We start from the raw sequence: 21,957 nt of genomic DNA, 5'->3' as shown, positions 1-21,957 counted from the left end.
AACATAATCTTTTGGCAGGCAAACGATCAATTCTGGCACAGAACAAACTCCCATCTCTGCGGAGTCTACACGCATCCTGAGAGCAGGTGAGTGATATTTGATTAAGAGATCATCCAGGCACCTGCATGAATACAAATGTACCACTAAGAGACATCCTGCAAGACAGCGGCCGCAGATTCAATCTAGGCTGTGTTCTCGCGCCCTGTAAATCTGACAGAGCAGACTTGAATAATCTCCGATCACAGCTCATCGGCACAGGCAGCTCTTTTTCTTTTTGCGACACCTGAAAATGCATTTTCTCAAATGGAGCAGGGTGACTGAAAGGTTGAAAGAGAAGACACGGCGAATGTGCCGCTGGGCGTTTGACTGCTCACACATGCGGACATCATCATCTCTGGTTCACATAATTATATTTAGAGGATTATATATTGTCCTAGAAATAATACCAAGAAATGATGTTAATGTAATTTTCAGACCGTTTTAAGCCAGTTATCCAATAATATTAATATAAAAACAAAGACCTATTAATTCTTAAGGATATTCAGTCTGGAAGTTGATGACCTGATTACTGTAATAGAACGAGACTGCTACTGCTCACAATGAAAATGGAGCGTGATTTACAGTCGCAAGGAATGACAATGGGATTAGATCTGAACTGAATGTTATTACAAACCATCTATGTTCATGTTAGGCTACCTATATTGTAGACTACATCACACGATGCAATAAAACACTACTTCTCTCGATTTAACACACATTTATTCAATTTAGAGCTGATTTCACAAGAAAAGTCTCTGACCTGAGTTGTGGATCACAGGGATAGTCAGATGTTCATAAATGAATCATCTCTGGTGGGAGCTTCTTGAGTGTTTTAACCGAGAAAAATTTCATGATGTTAAGCCGTACGAAGCGAAGCAGACTTAACAAGTTGTGGCATTTTAATTTGGAAAGGCTCAAAGCTTCTGCTGAATGGTCAGCCATGTTAAGGATATCAACCTGATCTTTCCGGGTGGATTTCAGATGCTGTCCTCTCACTGTGTCTGTGTGATTCCCCTTCCACTCTGCAGTCCAAGGACTGCGAGTGTGCGTTTGTCTGAATCTCTGTTTGGTGGACTAACGATGCTAAGTTTGAAAAGTTGGAGATAAAAAGAATAAATGGATGTGGTGAGAGTGCCATTTAAAGACAAACTCTACCCAGGCATCACATGCATTCTCCCATGGATTATACTAAGATACCAACAATCCTGCACACTCATATATTACAGTAGTAACTTGTCAATAACAAAGTATCAATACTTTAAAGTGTACCCTGCTTTATCATTTATTTACCACACCATAAATTACAGTAGATGACCTTAAACCTTTGCCTGGAAAGCCTAATCTCATCAGGCAGTGTGTAACGAGAAATCACCCACAAACAAGAAGTAGGAACTTTCTTTTGTACAGTTGGACTCTTTTTTGCAACCACAGAAGTCGCCCCCTGCTGGTCAATACTGGCCTCTCTTTTCAGACCAGGAGGCTACATCCTATCTTTTGTATATTTATGACACCCAAATGTTTGCTCTGCTGTTAATACTTTGTTTCAGCCTGTAAACGTTTACCTGAACACCAGGTTTCAGGAGTATTTGCCTTTTGTGTCTACCATTTCCTGAGTTCTGGCAATTCAATCAATGCTAGTTTAAAAAAAAGCACATCTCCATGATTTGACAGCGTGGATGTGTTGTGACAGGCAAGATACTGAAAACGTGTGTACTGCAAAACACAGAAATCGGTGCTGTGTGAACTCATTTTTGAAGGGCTCAGGTGTGACTGATGTTCATTTATATGTAAAAGTCCAGCAGCGTTGATAAAACCATCAAAGCCGGCAAAGAATCTGAAGGTAAACTGATCAGAGATATAAACTGAATCATCTACTGCATTAACATATTCTTAGTATGTATGCAGACATAACACTAAAGCAGTGAATCCTTTCATCAATACACCTAGGACGTCTCGGTTAATATCTTGAGGTACAAGTTGTTGATGATGATGACATGTATACCTTTCTACTTTTGTTCTGAAAAATATCGCCATTCCTATAAACACACACAAAAAAACAATGCCATGCACTCTCAATAGCATGCCAAAGCATCAGGTGAGGAAGCTCATCTGTAATCGAAGGTCGCCTTATCGATCCCCGGGCTCTCTGTCCTGGTCATTGTGTCCTTGGGCAAGACACTTTACCCTACCGCCTACTGGTGTTGGCCAGAGGGGCCGATGGTGCAATATGGCAGCCTTGCGTCTGTCAGTCTGCCCCAGGGCAGCTGTGGCTACAACTGTAACTTGCCTCCACCAGTGTGTGAATGTGAGAGTGAAAGAATAGTGGCATTGTAAAGCGCTTTGGGTGCCTTGAAAAGCGCTATATAAAACCAATCCATTATTATTATTATTGTACTTTTCATTGAAAAATCATTTAAAAGAACCTGATAGTTTGTATTTAGCTGTTAATAATTTAGAGCTTCATGCCGTCCAGGTGTAGCACCGAGTCCTTATTCTATATTCTATGAGAAAAACATCCATAAATTATCCTTCCTGGACCAGCAGTGCCCAAAATAGCTCCCCCCTCACTCCAAGCTCAATAGCAGCTTAACTAACATAGTTACGCTTGATTTATAGTACCCACATCCAATCTACAGCGTAGGCCTACACCCTATGCTGTAGCTTGACCTGCGCCTCCCCAAAATATGTTACTACACGTCGCAGCGATGCAGCAGCTGTGACAGGTCTGACTGGTGGTAATATGCACACATTGATTAGCACAAGGCTCGTGACTCTGTGAAACAAAATGTAATAGGCTGTAATTGTATTTAGTGTGCCCATTATTCTACTGCAACAGCTAGTATTCTGCCAGTGTGGACACAGGCTGTTTTTCTTGTTGTCACAGCTCTGTGTGACATTATGTGTATAGAATCAAATGTGTATAAAGTGTTCTCTTCTCCCTGCACTTGATTAAAAGTAACAGTTGTTCAATATTTACCAGCTCCGAGTTGAAAATGATCAGCCGAGTTTCACTTGTAAGGACGGAGCAATGCAGACGGACCAGCTCACAACGTCACGCACTGTGACAGGGATTCAATGCAGTACTATGAATGAAGCTGTAGCTCCGCTTTTTTGTTAGATCTGTGACCAGGTAATTACTGGAAGATATCTTTTATCTCAAAATTCCCTGTAAGTCGCTTTGATTTAGCTCATTCTTACTAATAGGAATTTGAAATAGCTTGTTATATATGTTTCAATGTGAAGTCAAACGCAGTTAGAGTGAATTTAAGATTGGACTGCTTTAATGAGCTACTGACATATATGAATCATCCTGTCAATATCAAATACTTTAGTCTTAACCTGCTTGCAGGACTCCCACCCAAGAAGTGTACTGTAATTAATCTGTCAGCTCTCTTTGAACTGCATGGCTCCGTCTAACCATGTAGTTATTCCAATATGGATGAAGACCTCGGGGCTTAGACAGTTTTTGTTGTGGGGATACGGGGATTAATCGCTCAACAGCTTGTCCTTCCTTAATGAAATCCGTGTACTTTACTCTTTTGCCCTTTTCAGGAAAATGGTTTCCTGGCAGTGCATAAATTTGGCAGCCTGTCTTCAAGCTCCTGAGCATCTAATGAAATTATTTGACCTGCTGATCTATGAGTCATTTAGAAGAATGTGATGTTAGGCCACTGAACTTCCAAGTTGACTGGAGTCACTGGACTCTAAATATCACATTGGCGATATACCTATTAGTAGGCGGATGTTCGTAAGCACAAAAGGCAACATTCTGATGCCACTGTTGTATCTCCCAACATTGGTATGTGTTAATTTTTTTTGCATTAAAACATAATGAGCATACAGCTGTAGCGTGAGGTAAAGATAATTTAAGAGTCTTTCATCTCTCCTGAGCTGCACTCCTGCACTAATGCACTTTCCTCCTTTTCCAGTTTGGCATTTTTTTTTCCTATGATGTAACTACGTGGCTCTCAAGTGCAACACTTTGAAGCACTTTAACCCCTGGAGCCGGTCCAACACTTCCACATAAGCACACGCTTGTTAATCTGTGCAAGCAGCTGGAAAACAAAGTGACAGCTGCAACGTGCTTGAAACTACTTGAACATCTTCTCCAAAACTTGTGTACTTCATTCAAAGGTGGACTGTAGACAAAACCACCTGCCTAAACTAATACAAGCACACAAACCTCCCGTGAGACATCTTTAGCATACATGAATTGTCACCAACTCTGTGATGAGCTACTTTGATAATTCATTGTTCAAACCAGTAGGTCCCAACATGTTGGTACTCATCCTCCAATAAAAGGACAAAGTTTAATCAGACAAGCGATGTGGAGGTTATTTGTATTTGAAAGGAGAACAATTTTTGTGACATTTTCCTCCTTCGCAAGCTAATAAAAGGTTGAAAACCACTGGCTTAATCACATTTAAGCCAAAATAGAAATACAAAAATTCACATTCAAATTTACTGCATGGGTTGATTTTATGTAATAGTAGTGACTTAGATTTCTTTAAAATAGGAAATATCACAATAATAATACTAAAGTTAATGATGCGGTGCCATTTAGCCGCTTCAATTTCAGAGTCCTGATGCACCAGAGCCTTACGTGACGTTACAAACTCGGGGCTGTGCGTGTGTGAATGAGCATGTCTGCTGAGAAATCCCTGCTGCTGACAAAAATAACGCTCAGTTGCGGGCCACGTTTAATTAATTTCAATAAAATATTAATAGGAGAGTTAGAAACGCAAACTGCAGCCTTTTATAAATAATTGATGACGATTATCAGTTAGTACATATAGAGCTTGGTACATGAGGTTTATTAAAAATTATTCATGCACCCACAAATTTGCAAAGATGGACCCGCAGCACTCAGCCTCACCTGGAGCTGCGAGCCACTGAGCAGCTCCAGAGAAGACGTCTTACTCGTACAACCGCACTCTTAATTTGTCTCCAGCGACAGTAAAATTAAATCAGATCCCGCATCCTCAGAAATCTCCAAGCCCTCTGAAAAGCAAAGAAACAGGAAGAGGATCTTTTGCTGTATGAAGTGCTTAAATGACTCGGAGGTGTTGATTCTGCGAGATTTAGTTACAGTGCGACAGCCCACGCTGTGAGATCAAGCGAGTTGTTCGAAAAGGTGCATCCACTCATTAAAATACTGAGGATGGAAAAGCAGTGGTTACAAACTTTAATCCGAAAAGTGCCTCAAATAAACACATTTCCAGTTACTTAGTTTCTCACTTCCAGTTGAACAACTTTTTAATCATTTACACGACTAAAACAAAAACCACAATCTTCCTATACGTTCTGCACCAGATGTTTAAAGTGCCAGTAATGACCTCCTCATACTCACATCTCTGATTGCGACGCCTGCCTTTGTACATGGTCATGACGAGCGTAGAAACAAAACGGGTGATGCTGTGGCTGAGCCGACTTTGCCTCCTCTTTCTCCTAAAAACCAGACAGACTGCCGGAGCACCTCCAGACTCCGAGCAGAGCTGAGCGGAGCCGCTCTGGACCGTACCATTAATCCACCTATTCCAGGGGGAGCCATAGACGCAAACGCTCCGCTATGCTCCAATAGCAAAAGCACAGAAGGGGAAGTAAAAATCCTGCTTTCACGTCTTTGCGCGGTTTATTTGCTGAGAATTAAAATGCGTTAATTATAATGATTATCTAAGGATGGCAGAAAAAAATACTGGCTACTCTCCCCTTAAAGTTTTGCCTAATAGAAGTTGTTGTAATATCTGGTATTTTTTGTGGAGCCCCTGAAGCCAAAAAAAATAAATAAATAAAAAATCTTGAAGAAGCTGTATGACTCCAGTAGATAAGTCTTCCAATGTTTTATATATTTTGCCCATGGCTACATTCAAAGTTTCTCCATTCCTTCACAAAGTGTTTACCAAATTAACCGGGTTTTTGTCATTTTTCATTTCTCCTGTAATGTTTGAATATTTTCAAAAGATGCCACACATCATATTTCACTTACTTACTGGCCAAAATATGCTTTTGTTATTATTAGAAAATTTTGTCTTATATTCTAATTTTCTGTTACATATAAACAGTTCCAGTGTTGGATGTTCTTATTAAACATGGTCAAAGTTTTCAAAAATTAGGTCAGTGTAGATGTGTTATCCCCATGAGACAAAAAAAAGAGCTGAGGCTCTACTTTTTTCTACTTTCTACATAGCTACACTCACTTGCAGTTCAAACCTTCTCTTTTCATGGGGCAGCCAATAAGAAAAGGGTTGGCTTAAAGTGAGGGTGCCGGAAAGAGAGAGAGGGTTGACCGAGTGTCTGCCCCAACCCCCACTGTATGTTGAAAATCATTTATTTTGAACTATGCTGATCATGCAAAGCTGCTTCAGTAGAATCCACTTTAATCTAAGACTACTGAATCTAAAATAGCCATGATAGATGCAGAAAAATGTAACTGTCACAAACATGGCATGTTTAAAAGACTCTTTTCAAAGACTCCACAGATATGTCCTTAAAATATCTTCTTCGGTAATCTGACAGTTAATGATTGAATGGATGGATGGATGGATGATTTGTTTTTCTACACATCAAAATAAATTAATAAATTAGGATAACATCAGTTTACATCCCCATTGCATTCACCATCTCATTATTTCCATCGTCTTTAAAGGTGAAATATTTCTCTACAGTGAATGGTAATCAAATAATTTAAAGGTTACACAGATTCTTCCTGACTTACAGGGTTCTCGTTGTTCTCAGTTTGATGGTGAGGAGATGAAATTCCATTTAATTTGCAACAACAGTTACCTCAAGGTGCTTTATAATGTGAGGTAAAGACCCCACACTAACATAGAGAAAACCCAGACAATCCGACGCCCCCCTATGAACAAGCACTTGGCAACAGTGGGAAGAGTCAGGCTGAGGGAGGGGCCGCCATCTGCTGCGCCAGGTCGGCGGTGAATAGACCCACTAGGCAAAAAGGGTGGGGTTACATAGACTAATGGGTGTCCATGAGACTCACAGGTGACCAATATGATTGATGCCGGGTGTATCAAATAGGCTTAGCCTTAAAAATCTTCATTTAAAAAAATGAACATAAAATACTTGCATCCAATCTACAGTGTAGGCCTAATATAAAGCGAAAACAGGAGCACTGACCAGCACTGTTCCAGTTTGCATAATCATGACCAGATGTAAATAAACATACATGTGTGATATTGTTATGTAAAAATTGCTGGCAAGGGGAAACGTTTTGATAACTTTCTGGGTTCTTGATTTTAGCCGACCTGGCCTGTGACCTAGGAGATTTGAGCAGGCTTAGCTTGCATGCAGGTGAACAGCTCATGGCATTTGTCCAGATAGCCTTGAACTTTCGTCAAATTATGTTTCCACTTATTTTTCTTTTCTAAACAGTGCCCAGCAGAGAGAAACAGCACAGAAAAACTGACCTTTGCCCACATTAGCCCAGACTGGGTCCCCAAAAGAGAAATGGGGTTGTATCAAACATAAAGCTGTAGGCAGTAAAAGCAAGACTAAAAGCTGAAAGATGCTGAATTGTGCGCTCACATGTGTGAGTCTGCACTTGTGAGCGGCCCTCTCTAACTCACTTAACCCAACAATGATATAAAAATAGTGATTGGTACAACAACAAAGATGCACACGTGTGTGCACTGCACACTCTAAATATAGACTTCTGCATTGTGTGAACACTTGCCCAGTCATAGATAATATGTTTAACATGTTTAATTACATACACACAGACTGTTGTATTCATTTTATTATTATATAATTTCAACTGTAAGAACTGTTAAGATCTTATCCTTAGTTCCATGATGCTTTATAGGTATAATGACTACATGCAAGCATAAAAAAAGGTCATTCTTTCTATTAATCACAGAATTTTAACCAATCTTTTTAGCAGAATAAACAAAACAAAATCTAATCACGGGGGTCACAAATGAACGATTCATTTGATATTTGAGCTACATCTTTAAAAAATGTCCTGATTTTTCTGTCCTCTAAAGCCACAGAAATTTTCTGTGTGACCTCACTATTCAAATGGCATCCTGTCATAAAAGTAAATCAGCCTCCCATTGTCACTGTCTCTCATTCATCAATCAGGGTTTTTAATTCATTTTAAAGTGGATAGCCTGTGGACTTAAGAGACAGATTTTAAAAAAAAAATCAGCAGTGTGTCTAAAGGAGCCGACTCCCCAGCTGTTGCAGCTCTTAGGCTTGGATGAAGATGAAGCCTTGTAATTGTGATATCTAATTACACTGACATGGGGTTTGCAGCTGCCTCGTGCAAAGCCTGAAGTCTTAATTGTTTCTTTGTTCTCACAAAAAAAAGACAAGAAACTAAAAGCTCGTGAAGAAAACAGGCTGAGTGAGACGATTTGTGGCTTCAAGTCGCCGAAATCAAACTCCAGTGTCATCAGCTATTGTCTCAATTTGACATCTCTTAAGAAAGAGTAAAAATACCGCTGTGTGACTTAAGTGGTGAAAATACTGCGTGACAACAACATATAACATATATATATAATTGTGTTCTGGCATATTTTCAAAAAACTGGCCTGTGGCTAATTTAGAAATAAACCACATTGAGTGGCAGGCGAAGAACTTTCTAACAAACAGAGAAAAATCTTTTTGTGGAATTTAATGATTCATAAATGGAAAAATGCGATTGGATATTCTGTGCAGGATGCATGCAGTCTTTCCCTCGCTGACTACAAATGAATGATACATGCTGAGGGACAGCATGAGATGTCCCAGTTTTGGTCTCAATGCTATTCTCTCAGCACCATCTAGTGTTCATGCAGATGAGAAATTAATAAATGCATCAGCAGAGGCCAACAAACTGCTGCTATTGGAAAGAAAACAGAGGAACCTTTAGACAAAAGTTTAAGCATTAATATATGAATGTCAATGTGGCCTCACAGCAAGAAGGTCCTGAGTCCAGCTGGGGTCTTTCAGTGTGAAAGACCCCAGCAGGTTCTTCCTGTGTCTGCGTGGGTTATGTCTGGGTATTCCAGGATCTTCCTACAGTCCATCTTGTACCAATTGGTGACTCTAAGTGAATGCGAGCGTGAATGATTGTCTGTCTCTCTGTGTTAGCCCTGCAAAAGCCTGCCAACCTGTCCACTGTGCACCCCTATGACAGCTGCAATAGGATACCCCACTCGTGCAACCCTGAACTGGATAAGCAGAAGAACATGAATCAATATAAATATCAAATTAGCAAAAGAAAAACAAACAGGCATCTAATCAGTCCTCTGTATTGATTTTATGCCATTATTCTTGTGCGTATAACGACATTTATTCTCCTTTGTTATCTTTTTCGTTCCTGTGAAGCCCTTCAAAACGTACTATATAAATTGATTTTAAACTAAAGCAATCTCAAAGAAATGTTTCTCCTTGTGGGGTTATTTTTATTTAAGATGGAGTTTCAGTAAACAAGCCTACAATTAAACTATTACTAGTTAACTACTACAATGTAACACCTTTCCTGACTCAAACTCACAAGTGCAGAATTTATTATAGGACCATCCGCTCTTCTCAACTAAACGCCAGGATTTCACAGGTTTTACTGTAGTATCTATTTCAACCACAGGGAGGCACTCAAACACTACAAGACTGCTGTCACCCATGAACGCTCTCAAACACTATAAACCTAAGCAAGATGTGATCACACAAACACTGATTATGAAAAATGAATGTGGGAAATATCAGTACATCTGTGTCCAGATTTTATCCACAGAGACATTACAAGAAGGGAAGCTGAGTGAGTAAAAAAAGAAATGAAACCCTCCCCTATGACCAGCAGACATCTTCATCAGGGGCCCAAGAAGCGGTTGCGAGACGAAGACCGCATCAGGGTGATTGAATGTCACTTTTAGTCACATTTAACACTTTAAGTCATTGTATCTGCAATCCAGTCATGTCTGAAGAAATTAAAGCAGGTAAAGCAAGCACGTCAGTATCTCATTGCTATCAAATCTACTCATGCAAGGGGTGCTGTGGTACCTCAGCAGGCTGAGCTGCTCACTGCAGGATATACAGGTTTGATTCTGACCTTGTAACATTCCTGTCACATATCATACCTTCACACAGCTGCATTTTCTGTCATGCTTCAGTGAATATAATTTAATAAAAAAAAAAATGTTAAGGAAAATATCAAGCATTAATATCTTAGGCAGGCTGCAGATGCCTGTTCATGTTTAAAAGATAAGGTGTTTAGGGTTAAATTTCTTGGAAGAATAAAGGCAGAAGAGATTACTTCCAAAGTAGGAAGAGACATTACTTTAGGCAACTTACTACTGTGCATTGTTAATATGCTGGATTTAATGTGTGTGTGTGTGTGTGTGTGTGTGTGTGTGTGTGTGTGTGTGTGTGTGTGTGTGTGTGTGTGTGTGTGTGTGTGTGTGTGTGTGTGCATGCATGCGCGCACAGATGGTCAGACAATCAAGAGCAGCCAGTGGAGCCTCAGTATGGCACACTAAGCAAAGTAGTATTTCACTTTGGCTGCTGTATGAAGCTCAGATGACGTGTTGACCCGAGATCTTCTCTAGACACTCTTTCTGTGTGTTTCTCAGAGAATACAACTGTGTCAGCATGCATAACAATGAGGCGAGCTTCTTTTAGCAGAGCAAAGGGGACATGTGGTTTTGTGCTGACACCACTGTGAATATGTCTGTGTTGTGGCAAAGTGAAACAGAGTGGTGTTTATGACTACGACTGTTTTTCTTGGCACTAACTGGGTCTTATGAATGCAGTGATGAGCAGCATTTATTAGAGATCTTATTATACCCCCAATTTCTGGCCTACATTTAGAGCTAAAATGTTGATTTACACCGGAGTAAAAACTTTGATTGCTACTTAGACGAAGTGATTGATACCATTTTTTTCATGGTACATTTAACACAAAGCTAGAGCCAGCAGAGACAGGAAGATAGGGACACAGGAGGGATAGCTAGTTAAGCTAAAGCCAGCAGCCACTTAATTTGGAAAGAGAATTAAAATGAAGTCAGTGCCAAAAACTCCCATGTTAAAATGCCCAACTTTGCAGCATTAAAAGCACATTTACAGCGTGGTACAAACAGTTTGGTCCTTTATGGATTGTTTAACACATCATAACAACTCTCAGGAGGGTAATTAATTTTTTTTATAACTTATCCACCTGGACACTGAAGGTAGGAGCTTGGCTGGTTTGACAGGCAGATGCCTCAACACCTGGCAGCTGTGGTGGATCATCTAATTAGCAGCCTCGTCTCTGCTAATTAGAGTCACTAAACTAAAACTTTCTACTTTGTCTGCACTGTTGGTGTCTTTTGGAGCGAATTTAGGAAATAATCTGACACTTAATATTGGCTTGCTCTTTGGTGCATCCTTGTGCTTCAGTTTAGGTGAGTGAGATTCTAGTGTTTCATTAGTCGGTTAGTACTAAATAGCGGTTATGCATGTCTATAGATATCTATAGATATCTTGCTAGCTAAGCTCATTAGCATTAACTAATAACTTTACTGCCTTGTACAACTACATGACAACTTCTAGCTAAAAGGAAGCTAACATAAAGACCACATCTATTTTTTAAACACAATCTTTGCTGGAAAACTGTTTAAAACAGTTGATTGGGCGCTGAGCTGAAGCTAGCTGACAGATAGTCTAACTTAGCCATAAAGAGACTGTTCAAAGCTAGAATACTGCTATTTCTAAAATAGACCTATGGTCTTTATGTAGTTTTGTTTTTAGTTTTTTCAAACAAAAATAGAGAGAAAATCAAAAGGAGCAAACCCTGGCTGGTCTGTCTTTATTTTATATTTGTTTCCTAAAGACACAGCTGGTTTGCCTGATAAGCTGACAGCTAGCAAGACATATAAGCAGGGATTTGACATTGGGTTTTCATTACTGAGCTTAAGGGTTCAGCTGACAAATGTCCTGCAAACACATAGGAGACATTGTGATACTTTTTCATATGTTGTCTGATAGTGAATTGATGCTAATCTCTGGTGCCCACCTATCACATTTCACTATACTCTTGACAATTTTTGACTCTGAACAGCAACTTGAATTAATCATATGCAAACAACTTTGGCTTTTGTGGCATTTCTATTTTAACTATGATGTTAAAAAAAATCACAGTGCTTACTGTTTTTTCCAGTTTTACTAAATTAAGTATCCCTGAAATGTCTCTAATATTGTCTCTGCCTGAGACAGCTATTCACTTTGAAAAGTAAAGCCTTATAGCAAATGTTAGAAAGGGTTACGTTATCTGAGGAGCTGTCGGTTACCAAATTTAAGTTTTTATATTTTTACCTAACTGTGGTGAGCTCAGGTATTCTTTTAGTTAGTTGGTGGACTGCTTTGACTCTACAGTCCTCAGTTAGCATGTTAAAGTTCCTGACAGCACAATTAGAAAATAACTGGACAAGTGTGGCTCATTTGGAAGTGTTACTAGGAGAAAGTCTCTTCTCTCTAAAAGGAACAAGGCAGCAAGGCTTAGGCTTCCAGAGTCGCATCTGATAAAGACACAAGACTTGTACAAATGAGACCAAAAGTGGAGATGTTTGGCCATAATGCTCAGAGCCAGATTTGGCAAAAAACAAACACATCAGAATAAGCACCTCGTACCAACTGTCACGCACGGCGGTGGAGGGGTGATGATCTTGGCTTGTTTTGTAGTTACAGGACCTGGGTGCCTTACAGACATTGAGTCGACCTGTATACCAAAGTATTATAGAGTCAAATGTGAGGCGAACCCATCTACCAGCTAAACCTTTGCCAGAACGAGGTCATGTAACAGGAAAATGATCCCAAGCACAGCAGCAAATGTAGAACAGAATAGCTGAAAAAGAAAAGTCTAGACCTCAACCTGATTGAAATGCAGCGGTGGGACCTTAAGCTGTGAATAAACGAATGGCCACAAACGCCAATGAACTGAAGCAATGCTGTAAAGAAGAGTGGGCCAAAATTCCTCCACAATGATGTAAGAGACTGATAAAGCCATACAGAAAATGGTTATTTCAAGTTATTGCTGCTAAAGGTGCTTCTACCAGCTATTCAATCATGGGGACTGAATAGAGGTCTGTGAAAACTCTTTTTCACAGGACTGTAAACTAGAGTCTTGTTGATGTATAAATGCAAAGTTTGGTACAAACTAAAGGACAAAACCAGAAACTTAGTCTTTAAATTATAATGAACTGATAGATTGGGTAGTTCCAGTTAATCATTTCCAGAGAGGTCTGAGATCTGGAGGGTTCCTCACCATTAGACTTGTACTGATATCTTGGTGAGTACAATAATCATATTATATGAATAATCATCAAAAACACTCGTGTGTGGTGTTTTTTTTTTTTTTTTTTTTTTTTTTTTTTTTAAGGATACATTTTCATTACTGGCTCAGGCTGATAACTTGAGTGACAGTTTCACTAAAGAGATCAGTCATATAGTTACAATAATACCAGAACAGTTCTCAAGTCACGTAATTATGTGTAATAACTGTTAACCTTGCAATTTTACCACTGCCGCATGTAATTTCATATCCAGAAATGCATGAAACTGGGAAAATATAAGGTGGAATTACAGATGTGACCCTGCAGCACTATTCATATTTAATGAGAGAACAGGGCTTGGGGAGGACTTTTATTCTCTATGGAGGAGGCTGTGAGCCAATCAATAAGTAATATAAGGAAGACTTAGAGGGATCCACAGAATGCCTATGAGGACTGAGGCCTGAATGTATGTACAGTACGAGCTCGCCTTGTGTCCTTCCCGCAGCATCTCCCTTTTTAACTCAGCTGATTAAGTAAAAACGTATTCTGTATCTCAGAAACTTTGCCGAGGCCATACTTCAGTTTATTAAATTATTTCATACTTTTTACAGATCAAATATAAGACTGGCAACCAGATACAGTGCAGAACTTTTGACCATGAATGGTAAAAACCAAATGACAGCTCAAGGTCTTCCGGCATTATTGATTAAAAATAAGAGTTGATCATTTGTAAGCTGTTCAGGCTCCATGAGGTTGAAACATAATTCTAGAAGCCCTTACACGGACCAAATCAATCATATTTTAAATCTTAAATTAAAACTGATTTTGTTTAGGTTTCTAAATAAACATTTATTATTGCTAGTTATTTTATTTAAAAAGGGAAAAAATGATCAAGTCTACTAGTTCATCTCAGAAAATGTAAATATCTGGATGGGTAAGCAGGAACAGATGGATTTATGGATGGAAACTTTCATATATTTTGAATTTATTCAATGTAAAGTGAAATATCAGGTCTTTCCTGTATTTGGCTTATAGATCATGAAAATCAGAACTCAGGCTTCTCAAATTGTGAAAATATCATAAGAACATTTCCTAGTATTCTGTAAAATATGTTCATTTTTATATTGAGTACTTGGTTGGGAGTCGATGCAGGATGGCATGGAGACAATCAGCTTGGGACACTGCTGAGTTGACACTGAAGCCCAGGTGGTTTTGATAGTAACAGGCCTAGGGAGCTGAATACAGTAATGACATGTCTAGCAAACAATTTGGTAATAGCTGTGGCATTGTGGGCAGGTACTAAGTCCTGGTGGAAAAGGCAATACACATCTTCCGGTAGACGACTATGTTGACTCTGGACTTGATAAAACACAGTGGACAAGCCATTCCAGCAGATTACATGGCACCCCAAATCAACCCAGATTTAGGAAACTTTACACTGGTCTGGATTCTGTGCTCTCCACTACTCCTCCAGACTCTGGGACCTTGATTTCCAAATGAAATGAAAGAATGTACCTTCACCAGAAAAGAGGACTTTGGACTATTGAGCAATATTTCAGTTCTTTTTCTCCTTAGCCCAGACAAGATACTTCTGACACTGTCTCTGGTTCAGGAATAGCTTAATATCATAATAGCCCCTTTTCTGAATACCCCTGTGTGTGGTGGCTCTTGCACTGATACCAGCCTCAGTCCTTGTGAAGTTCTCTTGACAATCCACTGTTGCTTGTCCACCTTTTCCCATCATACTTTTTCCTTCCAGTTAATTTTAATACAGCACTCTGTGAACAGCCATCCTTTTCAGCAATGACCTGCTGTTGCTTACCTCGTTTGCATGAACTTCTATTATTGTTTCCCATGCTTTTCCACCAAGGTTATCCAAATTGACATCATTAAGATAATTTCCTTTAGTAAAAGTATAAATATACTACTATGAAATCGTTCATAACAAGAAAAAGTCTTTCAAAGATATAATGGAAAGACTCAAATTGCTGTCGTGTGCAAGTGACCTCTTTAGCATTTTATTGTTATTGATACATTATTGAGCAGTAAATGAGCCCTGCAGCAGGTCAAGTTGGAGCATTTTTCAATAACTATATTGTGTGCATATAACATTATAAGAGTAGTATCAGGATGGATTACTGAATAGGACTGCCAGGCACAGAGCCAGATCACATGGCCTTAGAGATTTCATTTGGCCAGAGCCCTGGTAAGACATGACTGTTAACATCTCTTGTTGGGCAGTCAATCAAACAACAAAGAGACACAAAAACCTCTTAAACAGCCACACTACTAAGAGGCACAGAACAAAAAAGTCACAATACAGATGAAAATGCCAACAGCTTTAAAGAAACACAAAATGTTTGCAGTCAAAGCAACGCGGTAAAAAAAAAAGAAGCACAGAGACAAAGATAAACCACCAGCAGGCTTTCAGTCTGGTTTTGCTGTTGTATAGCACGGATGCGGGCTTTCTGGATGAAAGTGCCCAGAAGTTTATTCTGTCATAATCAGATCTGTCAACAATAGCAGCTTAAGCTCAGAAGTAAATGTATTAAAGTGTATTGAGAGAATGTAGTAGATTGACTGCAAATCCAAACACTTATACAAGTACCTGAAAATTGTACAGTACAGTGTTGGAGTAAATAATCACGTTAATTTCCTGCTCTGAATTTTCAGATCAATCTGACGAATAAAAGTGGCCATGTAAACTGAAAACTAGAAACTGCTGGTACACCAGCATCCCTGTCCACAGTGCAGCGAGATTTACATGTAGCGGGTGTCAATCAAGAAGGAAGCCCCTGCTCTAAAACCTTCGGCATTCCTCACTTCTGCTAAGAGGACATTAAAGATGTATGTTGTACAATCATTCCACTGTGGAAAAGGTTTAAAAAAAAATAACAATTAAAAGCCCCAAACTATTGTTGATCAGTGTATAAAAATTTCTGACCACAATTGTATGTCCTGACACACAGTGAAACTAGAACCAACTCCGAAGTATTGAAAGTATTTAAGCTGTAAACAAAGTTCTCTCTATTTATACTGCAAGTACTGAATATACTGCTTCAGTTGATCATATGTTCACTGTAGTATATGTGGAGTATAATGGAAAGTTTCACCTGTTCATGGATCAAAATTGTTGCTTACCAAGTGATTGTCCAGCAACGATCCTGGCGTTCTCTCCAGCCACGGCTGCCCGGGCATTCCTCTCGCTGGCGTACTGAACAAAGGCGTAGCCTTTGTGGACAGAACAGCCCACAATCTTGCCGTATTTGGCAAAGATGGCCTCAATGTCAGCCTTGGTTACTACGGCTGTGTTGAGGTTGCCGATGAAAACGCGAGAGTTGAGGGAGCGAGGATCATTCTTGTTGGTCACGTTGCTGGTCTGGGTCTTCCCAGTCATCCTATTCCTGCAGCAATGCCTGCAGGGAGACACAGTTGAACACTGCTCAGGAAGCCAGGAAGGTTAGATTGCAGAGGTTATACATAGAGAGTCAAACAGCGAGCAGCAGTGGGATGTAAACACTGGTCAGATCTGAGAGCATATGTTGTAAATAATTCCTCAGATTTTCTTTGTACAGGCTGAGAAACAAATCCCTCCCTAGTAAAACTGGGGTAAAAAGGCTTGCATGTTATCCTAAAGGCTTTTTGTAGACAAATCTTTAATGATTTTAGATTAGTCATATTCACGTATTTATTTATTTATTTATTTATTTTTAAAACTGCCACTTGTAAAAATTATAATACAGCATGTATTTGGTGTCATCTTTCCCTCCTGAGAAATTTTTATGATTAAACAAATGAGCAAAAGGACTGACAAAGAGGAAGACATTGATAGATAATAATTACAATAAATATCAAGCAAAGTTTAAATCAAACTCCAGGCACCATTGAACATAATTTTACAAAGCCAAACCTTGATTGCTGACATTTTTTTTTCAATCATCTTTCAACTGTTTTCTCAATTAATCATTTAAAACATCAAAAAATAAAATAAGGTAAGAGGGAACTCTTTCCTGGTGTCTATTTTTTTAGTTGATAAAACCCAACAATATTCAGTTTGCTGACATAAAACAAAGAAAAAAACAAGAAAATCTATAATTTAAAAAATGACTGACAGTAACTTTGGATTTACTCCACTGCTTATATATTTTTAAACTAATTGCTTGATTGTGGAAGCAAAAATCAAAAACCCAATGAAAATGAAATACATTTAAAATGTCTGAACAGACTGATTTTGGTTATTTTTGCCTAAACTGCTATTTTAAAATTCTACATTATTTATCTCGAGTATTCAATGAATCACATGGTTACAGCTCATGAGTCGTTATGCTGCTTATGCTGTTATTATCCTTGTCTAAGTGTTCACTTGTACTTGTGCCTACCTCAGTGAGCATGGAGACAGATTGCTGTCTGCAGGAGGGGAGAGGAACTCTGACACGGAGGCGGCTGTGATTCAGGCGTGTGAATCTGATAGATCTCACTATATATGTGAACTGTGTTCCCACATTTGAAAATAGCGCATCACACTGAAGTCACAAGAATCCCCACTCACTGTTTTACCCTTTTCTTTTTTTTTTTTTCCTTTTGAGTCTCTTCTATATGCAGTGCCAGAGGTGGCCTTTATACTCCAACTGAGTATTTCACATTATAATCACTATGTTCATCTTTTTCACAGCGTTTCAAAAAGGAGAAAATGTAGTATTATATATTGTTACCGCTATGGTTGACACATTGTTTCTATATACATGTTCATGTGATAAATAAAGCACACCCTACTTATCAGCACATTAAAAAAGTCCTTAGCAAGTCTTAAAATTAGGTAAATATACCAACATTATTTATTTACATCCATTATTTATTTATTTATTTACCAAAAACTAAGTGCAAATGCAGAAGTATGTTAATGTTCATGACAGTACATTTACCTTGTTTGTAAAGGATGCCATGAGAAAGTGTCTTTTTTTCTAAAAACAGCATGGCAACACAGCTTAGGATCACATTATACATGCCGCTTTGGTTGCTTTGCACATTGCTATTGATGTTGCATTCACTTGAATGATAGGTGTGAGGCCCCAGACATCAGCACTGGTATAAGAGGAGAAATCTAATCTTTTCAAACTTTTGCAATAACTCTCTCTGTATACACTGTGAATTCTGGGCTTGTACTAATATATCATTAAACTGGTGGTTTAAAAAATCGACACGACAAACTGGCTGTATCTCTAGCAACCAACATTCAAGGTGTAGGTAATTGGTGCACAACCGGCCAAAACAAGTTTGAAGCAATGGTGTAAATATGAGTGTGCCAAAATTCCTCCACAGCCATGTGACAGACTGATAAATTCATACAGAAAACAATTACTACATGCTAAAGCAGCTAAAGGTCATTCTACAAACTCAAACAAATAAATGACATGGTGTAACACGTTGTTGTATTTAGATTTTTTTTAACAAGCAAAAACACAGATTTTTTTTATTATATCCTGATAAACACCTGATAAAACCTTAGACTTGAGAGGTGTACTTTCTTTTTTACATGACTGTATATGTACAAACTTGCTTTGTGTAAAGGTACCAACCTCCCAGGTTATCAGCATTAATCTTGTAGTATGTCATTATATTTGCATCATAATATCACAAATGACATTTAACTGCATAACCACTACTTATGCTTAGGTTAAGTACTCTTTGAATGAAAGATTTATTTGAGTGCAGCATGGTATGTGAAAGCATGTGAATATTTTAACCACCAGAAGAAGAATTACTTTCAAACAGAAACCAGGTCAACAGAAATAAAGATAATTTAACTGGACTCCTAACATTAATTTGCATTTAAGCATAAAGCCAATAGGTCATCTAGAATTAATCTTAGGGCAATCCTTCTGTAAACATCAGCAGCACATCATGATCTTTTTACCTCTGTGGAGCCTGCACTGTTTGCTCCTATCATGCCACAGTCCTGGGAGACGAGCATAAAGATGTGCACCACAATAATCGGACACATCCACTTCAAGAGGAAGGAAGAAACTTTCAAGTTGTTTCTTCTTGGAATTCCCAGTTGGTGGTGGTCTTTGTTTGTGAGTGAGAGTGTGTAATGAGGCTTTCTTAACCCAGATTTCACAAAGTGTAGACACATTGCCATGCAGGATAAGCTCTCATGAGGCTATAAGGACAGAAGTGAGTCCCAGTGGTTAGCGCTGTTACAGCTACTCACAGAGAGTAGAGAGATTAATTATTAATACTAAGAATTATTTAACTAGATTTAGATATTTGTTTATATATAGTCATAATCAATTAATTTACAATCTCTGTGGTTTAAGCTTCTTAATTGAGAGGGTGCTCTGGGTTGTTCTTGTGTTATGGAGCTTTAAAAAGTCTCATTAGTAGATTTTATTTCCTGTACTGAATCAAGTTAGCTGTCTTTGTGCTAGGCTAAGCTAATCACCTGCTGGATGAGCGTCTTCTTCTAATTAAACACTAAAGCTAAGAAATCTAAAAAACTCATTTTATAGAATCTAAAATATTTACTGTTTTCTATATAGTACTTGCTAGCTGATGTGCCTCTTACGAATATATTTAATTGCTTGATTTTGCTGCACAGCTGAAATCAAATGACCTGAATATAAAACATATACAAAAAGAGGTGCAGTTATATCCATAGGTATTTTCTCAGAAACATTTTCCCTGCTGGAGGTGGAGTGCAAGCATGTCGAGTGACAGTTACTCTAAACATCTGCACACATCTACACCAACACAGACGCACTGAGTGCAGTCAATCCTCTCTCAGGTTCCCCTTGCGTCACAGCTTCCCCCATCCTCCCCAACCGCTTCTTTACTTCCATCCTTTGCCTCCACCCACATATAATCCACTCTAAATCTCCTCTGCTGCTCTTCAAAAAATCTCCTTTTGCACAACAGAGAAGAGTAGATGAATTAAAACTGGTGCATGTCCCATATTACGGTAGTGCTGTGAGTTTGGAGTTAATTGACTTAATTATCGGTAGTGAGAGAGCAGGAAGCTGACACTCTATCCAATCAAACCTCAAATCCCATTCACCCCGTCTCTACCTTTTGAATGGTATCGCACCCCCAACACCTTACCCAACCTGCGGAGTGACTGATGGATGTGGAGTGCACTGAATGGTCTCTTTGAGGCAAATGTACAGAGGTGAGGCCATTAGATGGAAGATAGTTGATTAAGCAGGAGAATATTTTAAATAGATTTAATAAGAGAAAATGTGATTCAGACAAATGCTGAGCACTGAATGAAAGAGGTGGCATTTGCTTATTAAATACTAGTTAAGCGGTTTAAATGCACAGTGCTGGAAAGACTACAGTAGTTTGTAAATAATTTTTTTAGGTATCTTATATTTATTCATTACATACAGTGGAGTGGGACATGCTAAATGGAATCTGCTGTTTCTTACATTTAATTAATGGACACTCAGCATTAACCCTACGATGTAACCTACGCCATAACAGATGCCATAATTGACAAGCAGCTCCCTGGAAAATCGAGCTACACATCATGTCGATGCAGCCTACAACTATTGTGTTTGGCCTGTTCAGTACTGTCAATCCCTCCTGGGTTTCCAGATACTTCTTTCCCACAGTTTTTTCACTTATCAGTGGGAGAAAAATAATCATAGCTTCAATATAAGGATTCCAGGAGGCAGACGGTACGCAAAGGCATGAATAGCCTACTCGTAATGACGTCGGTCAGTTAAGGCAAAAACTGAACAATTATACATATTCTGTCTTAAAACAGAGAATGAGTTTTCAGTGATCACAAGATTAATCACATGTATTAATATGAGACAAAAGAGTCTTACATCTGCACCATCGCTCATTCTTAAAAAAAAAAAAAAACTGCAGTGAGGATTTATTCTTTAAAAAGAATTTTAGCTTTGGAGGTGGGAATGTGGCTTTGGTCCAGAAAATATTCCAGTAAACTACTGGAAGTACAGCCTTGAAATTATAATTAACGGACTTTACAGCATGCATGGTTGTATTGTTTCAGAGTTAATGACATATTTTAGAGGGTACCTTATTATTTTATTATTTTATTTTCATGCAGTTTGAGGAGTCAGTATATGTGTTCATTATTGCTAAAATCCAACTGTTCCAATATACACTGAACTGTTAAAATATACATTAGAACCCAAATGATCCACACTTTATGCCATCCATCCATTTTCTTAGCCACTTATCCAATTCAGAATCGTAGGGAACCTGAAACCTCCACTGGGTAGAAGGTGGGGTACCCAGGGTAGAGCTATGGCCAATTTAGAATGACCAGTTAAGCTAACATGGATGTCTTTGGACTGTAAGAGGGAGCTGGAGTACCCAGAAAGAACAAAACACCAACTTCACACATAAAAGCCTGTAGGCAGGTTCAAACCAGGAACCTTTTGGCAACTGTAACCACCTAACCACCGCACCATCCAAACCATAGATGTCCAAACTTTCATTAGATAATTGCATAGCAAGTGGCTAAGCTTTCCTACCTGAATATTAGAAGCTCACCGGACATCGAGAGTAACTTTGGGTTGAATATATGTTGTTCTCAAACTGCCATCTCTGTGACTAGGGGACATTCCCTCTATAGCTTGAGCCACAGCTGCTCAAACGTTAGCATCTAAGTAAGGTAATGAGCACGAAGACAAATGCCTGCCCA

At 38.8% G+C, this 21,957-nt stretch overlaps 1 protein-coding gene across 1 annotated transcript in view; it reads right to left on the bottom strand.

Annotated features, from left to right (window-relative positions):
* The window catches only part of LOC146647864 (RNA-binding Raly-like protein), a 54,160-nt gene that overhangs the window by 20,139 nt on the left and 12,064 nt on the right, over positions 1-21,957 (bottom strand). The window contains exon 2 of the mRNA XM_085389931.1: positions 16,425-16,699. Within this exon, the coding sequence (XP_085246057.1) occupies positions 16,425-16,680 (256 nt within the window). The 5' untranslated portion in view covers positions 16,681-16,699. The remainder of the gene's footprint in view (positions 1-16,424; positions 16,700-21,957) is intronic.

The sequence above is a fragment of the Rhamphochromis longiceps genome, linkage group LG18 (genome assembly GCF_057381845.1).
Source record: "Rhamphochromis longiceps isolate RC_006_pf linkage group LG18, R_longiceps_female_GT1.1, whole genome shotgun sequence".
Taxonomy (NCBI): domain Eukaryota; kingdom Metazoa; phylum Chordata; class Actinopteri; order Cichliformes; family Cichlidae; genus Rhamphochromis; species Rhamphochromis longiceps.
Note: the sequence above shows the minus strand (reverse complement) of the source record. Positions and strands in the feature narration are given on the sequence as shown.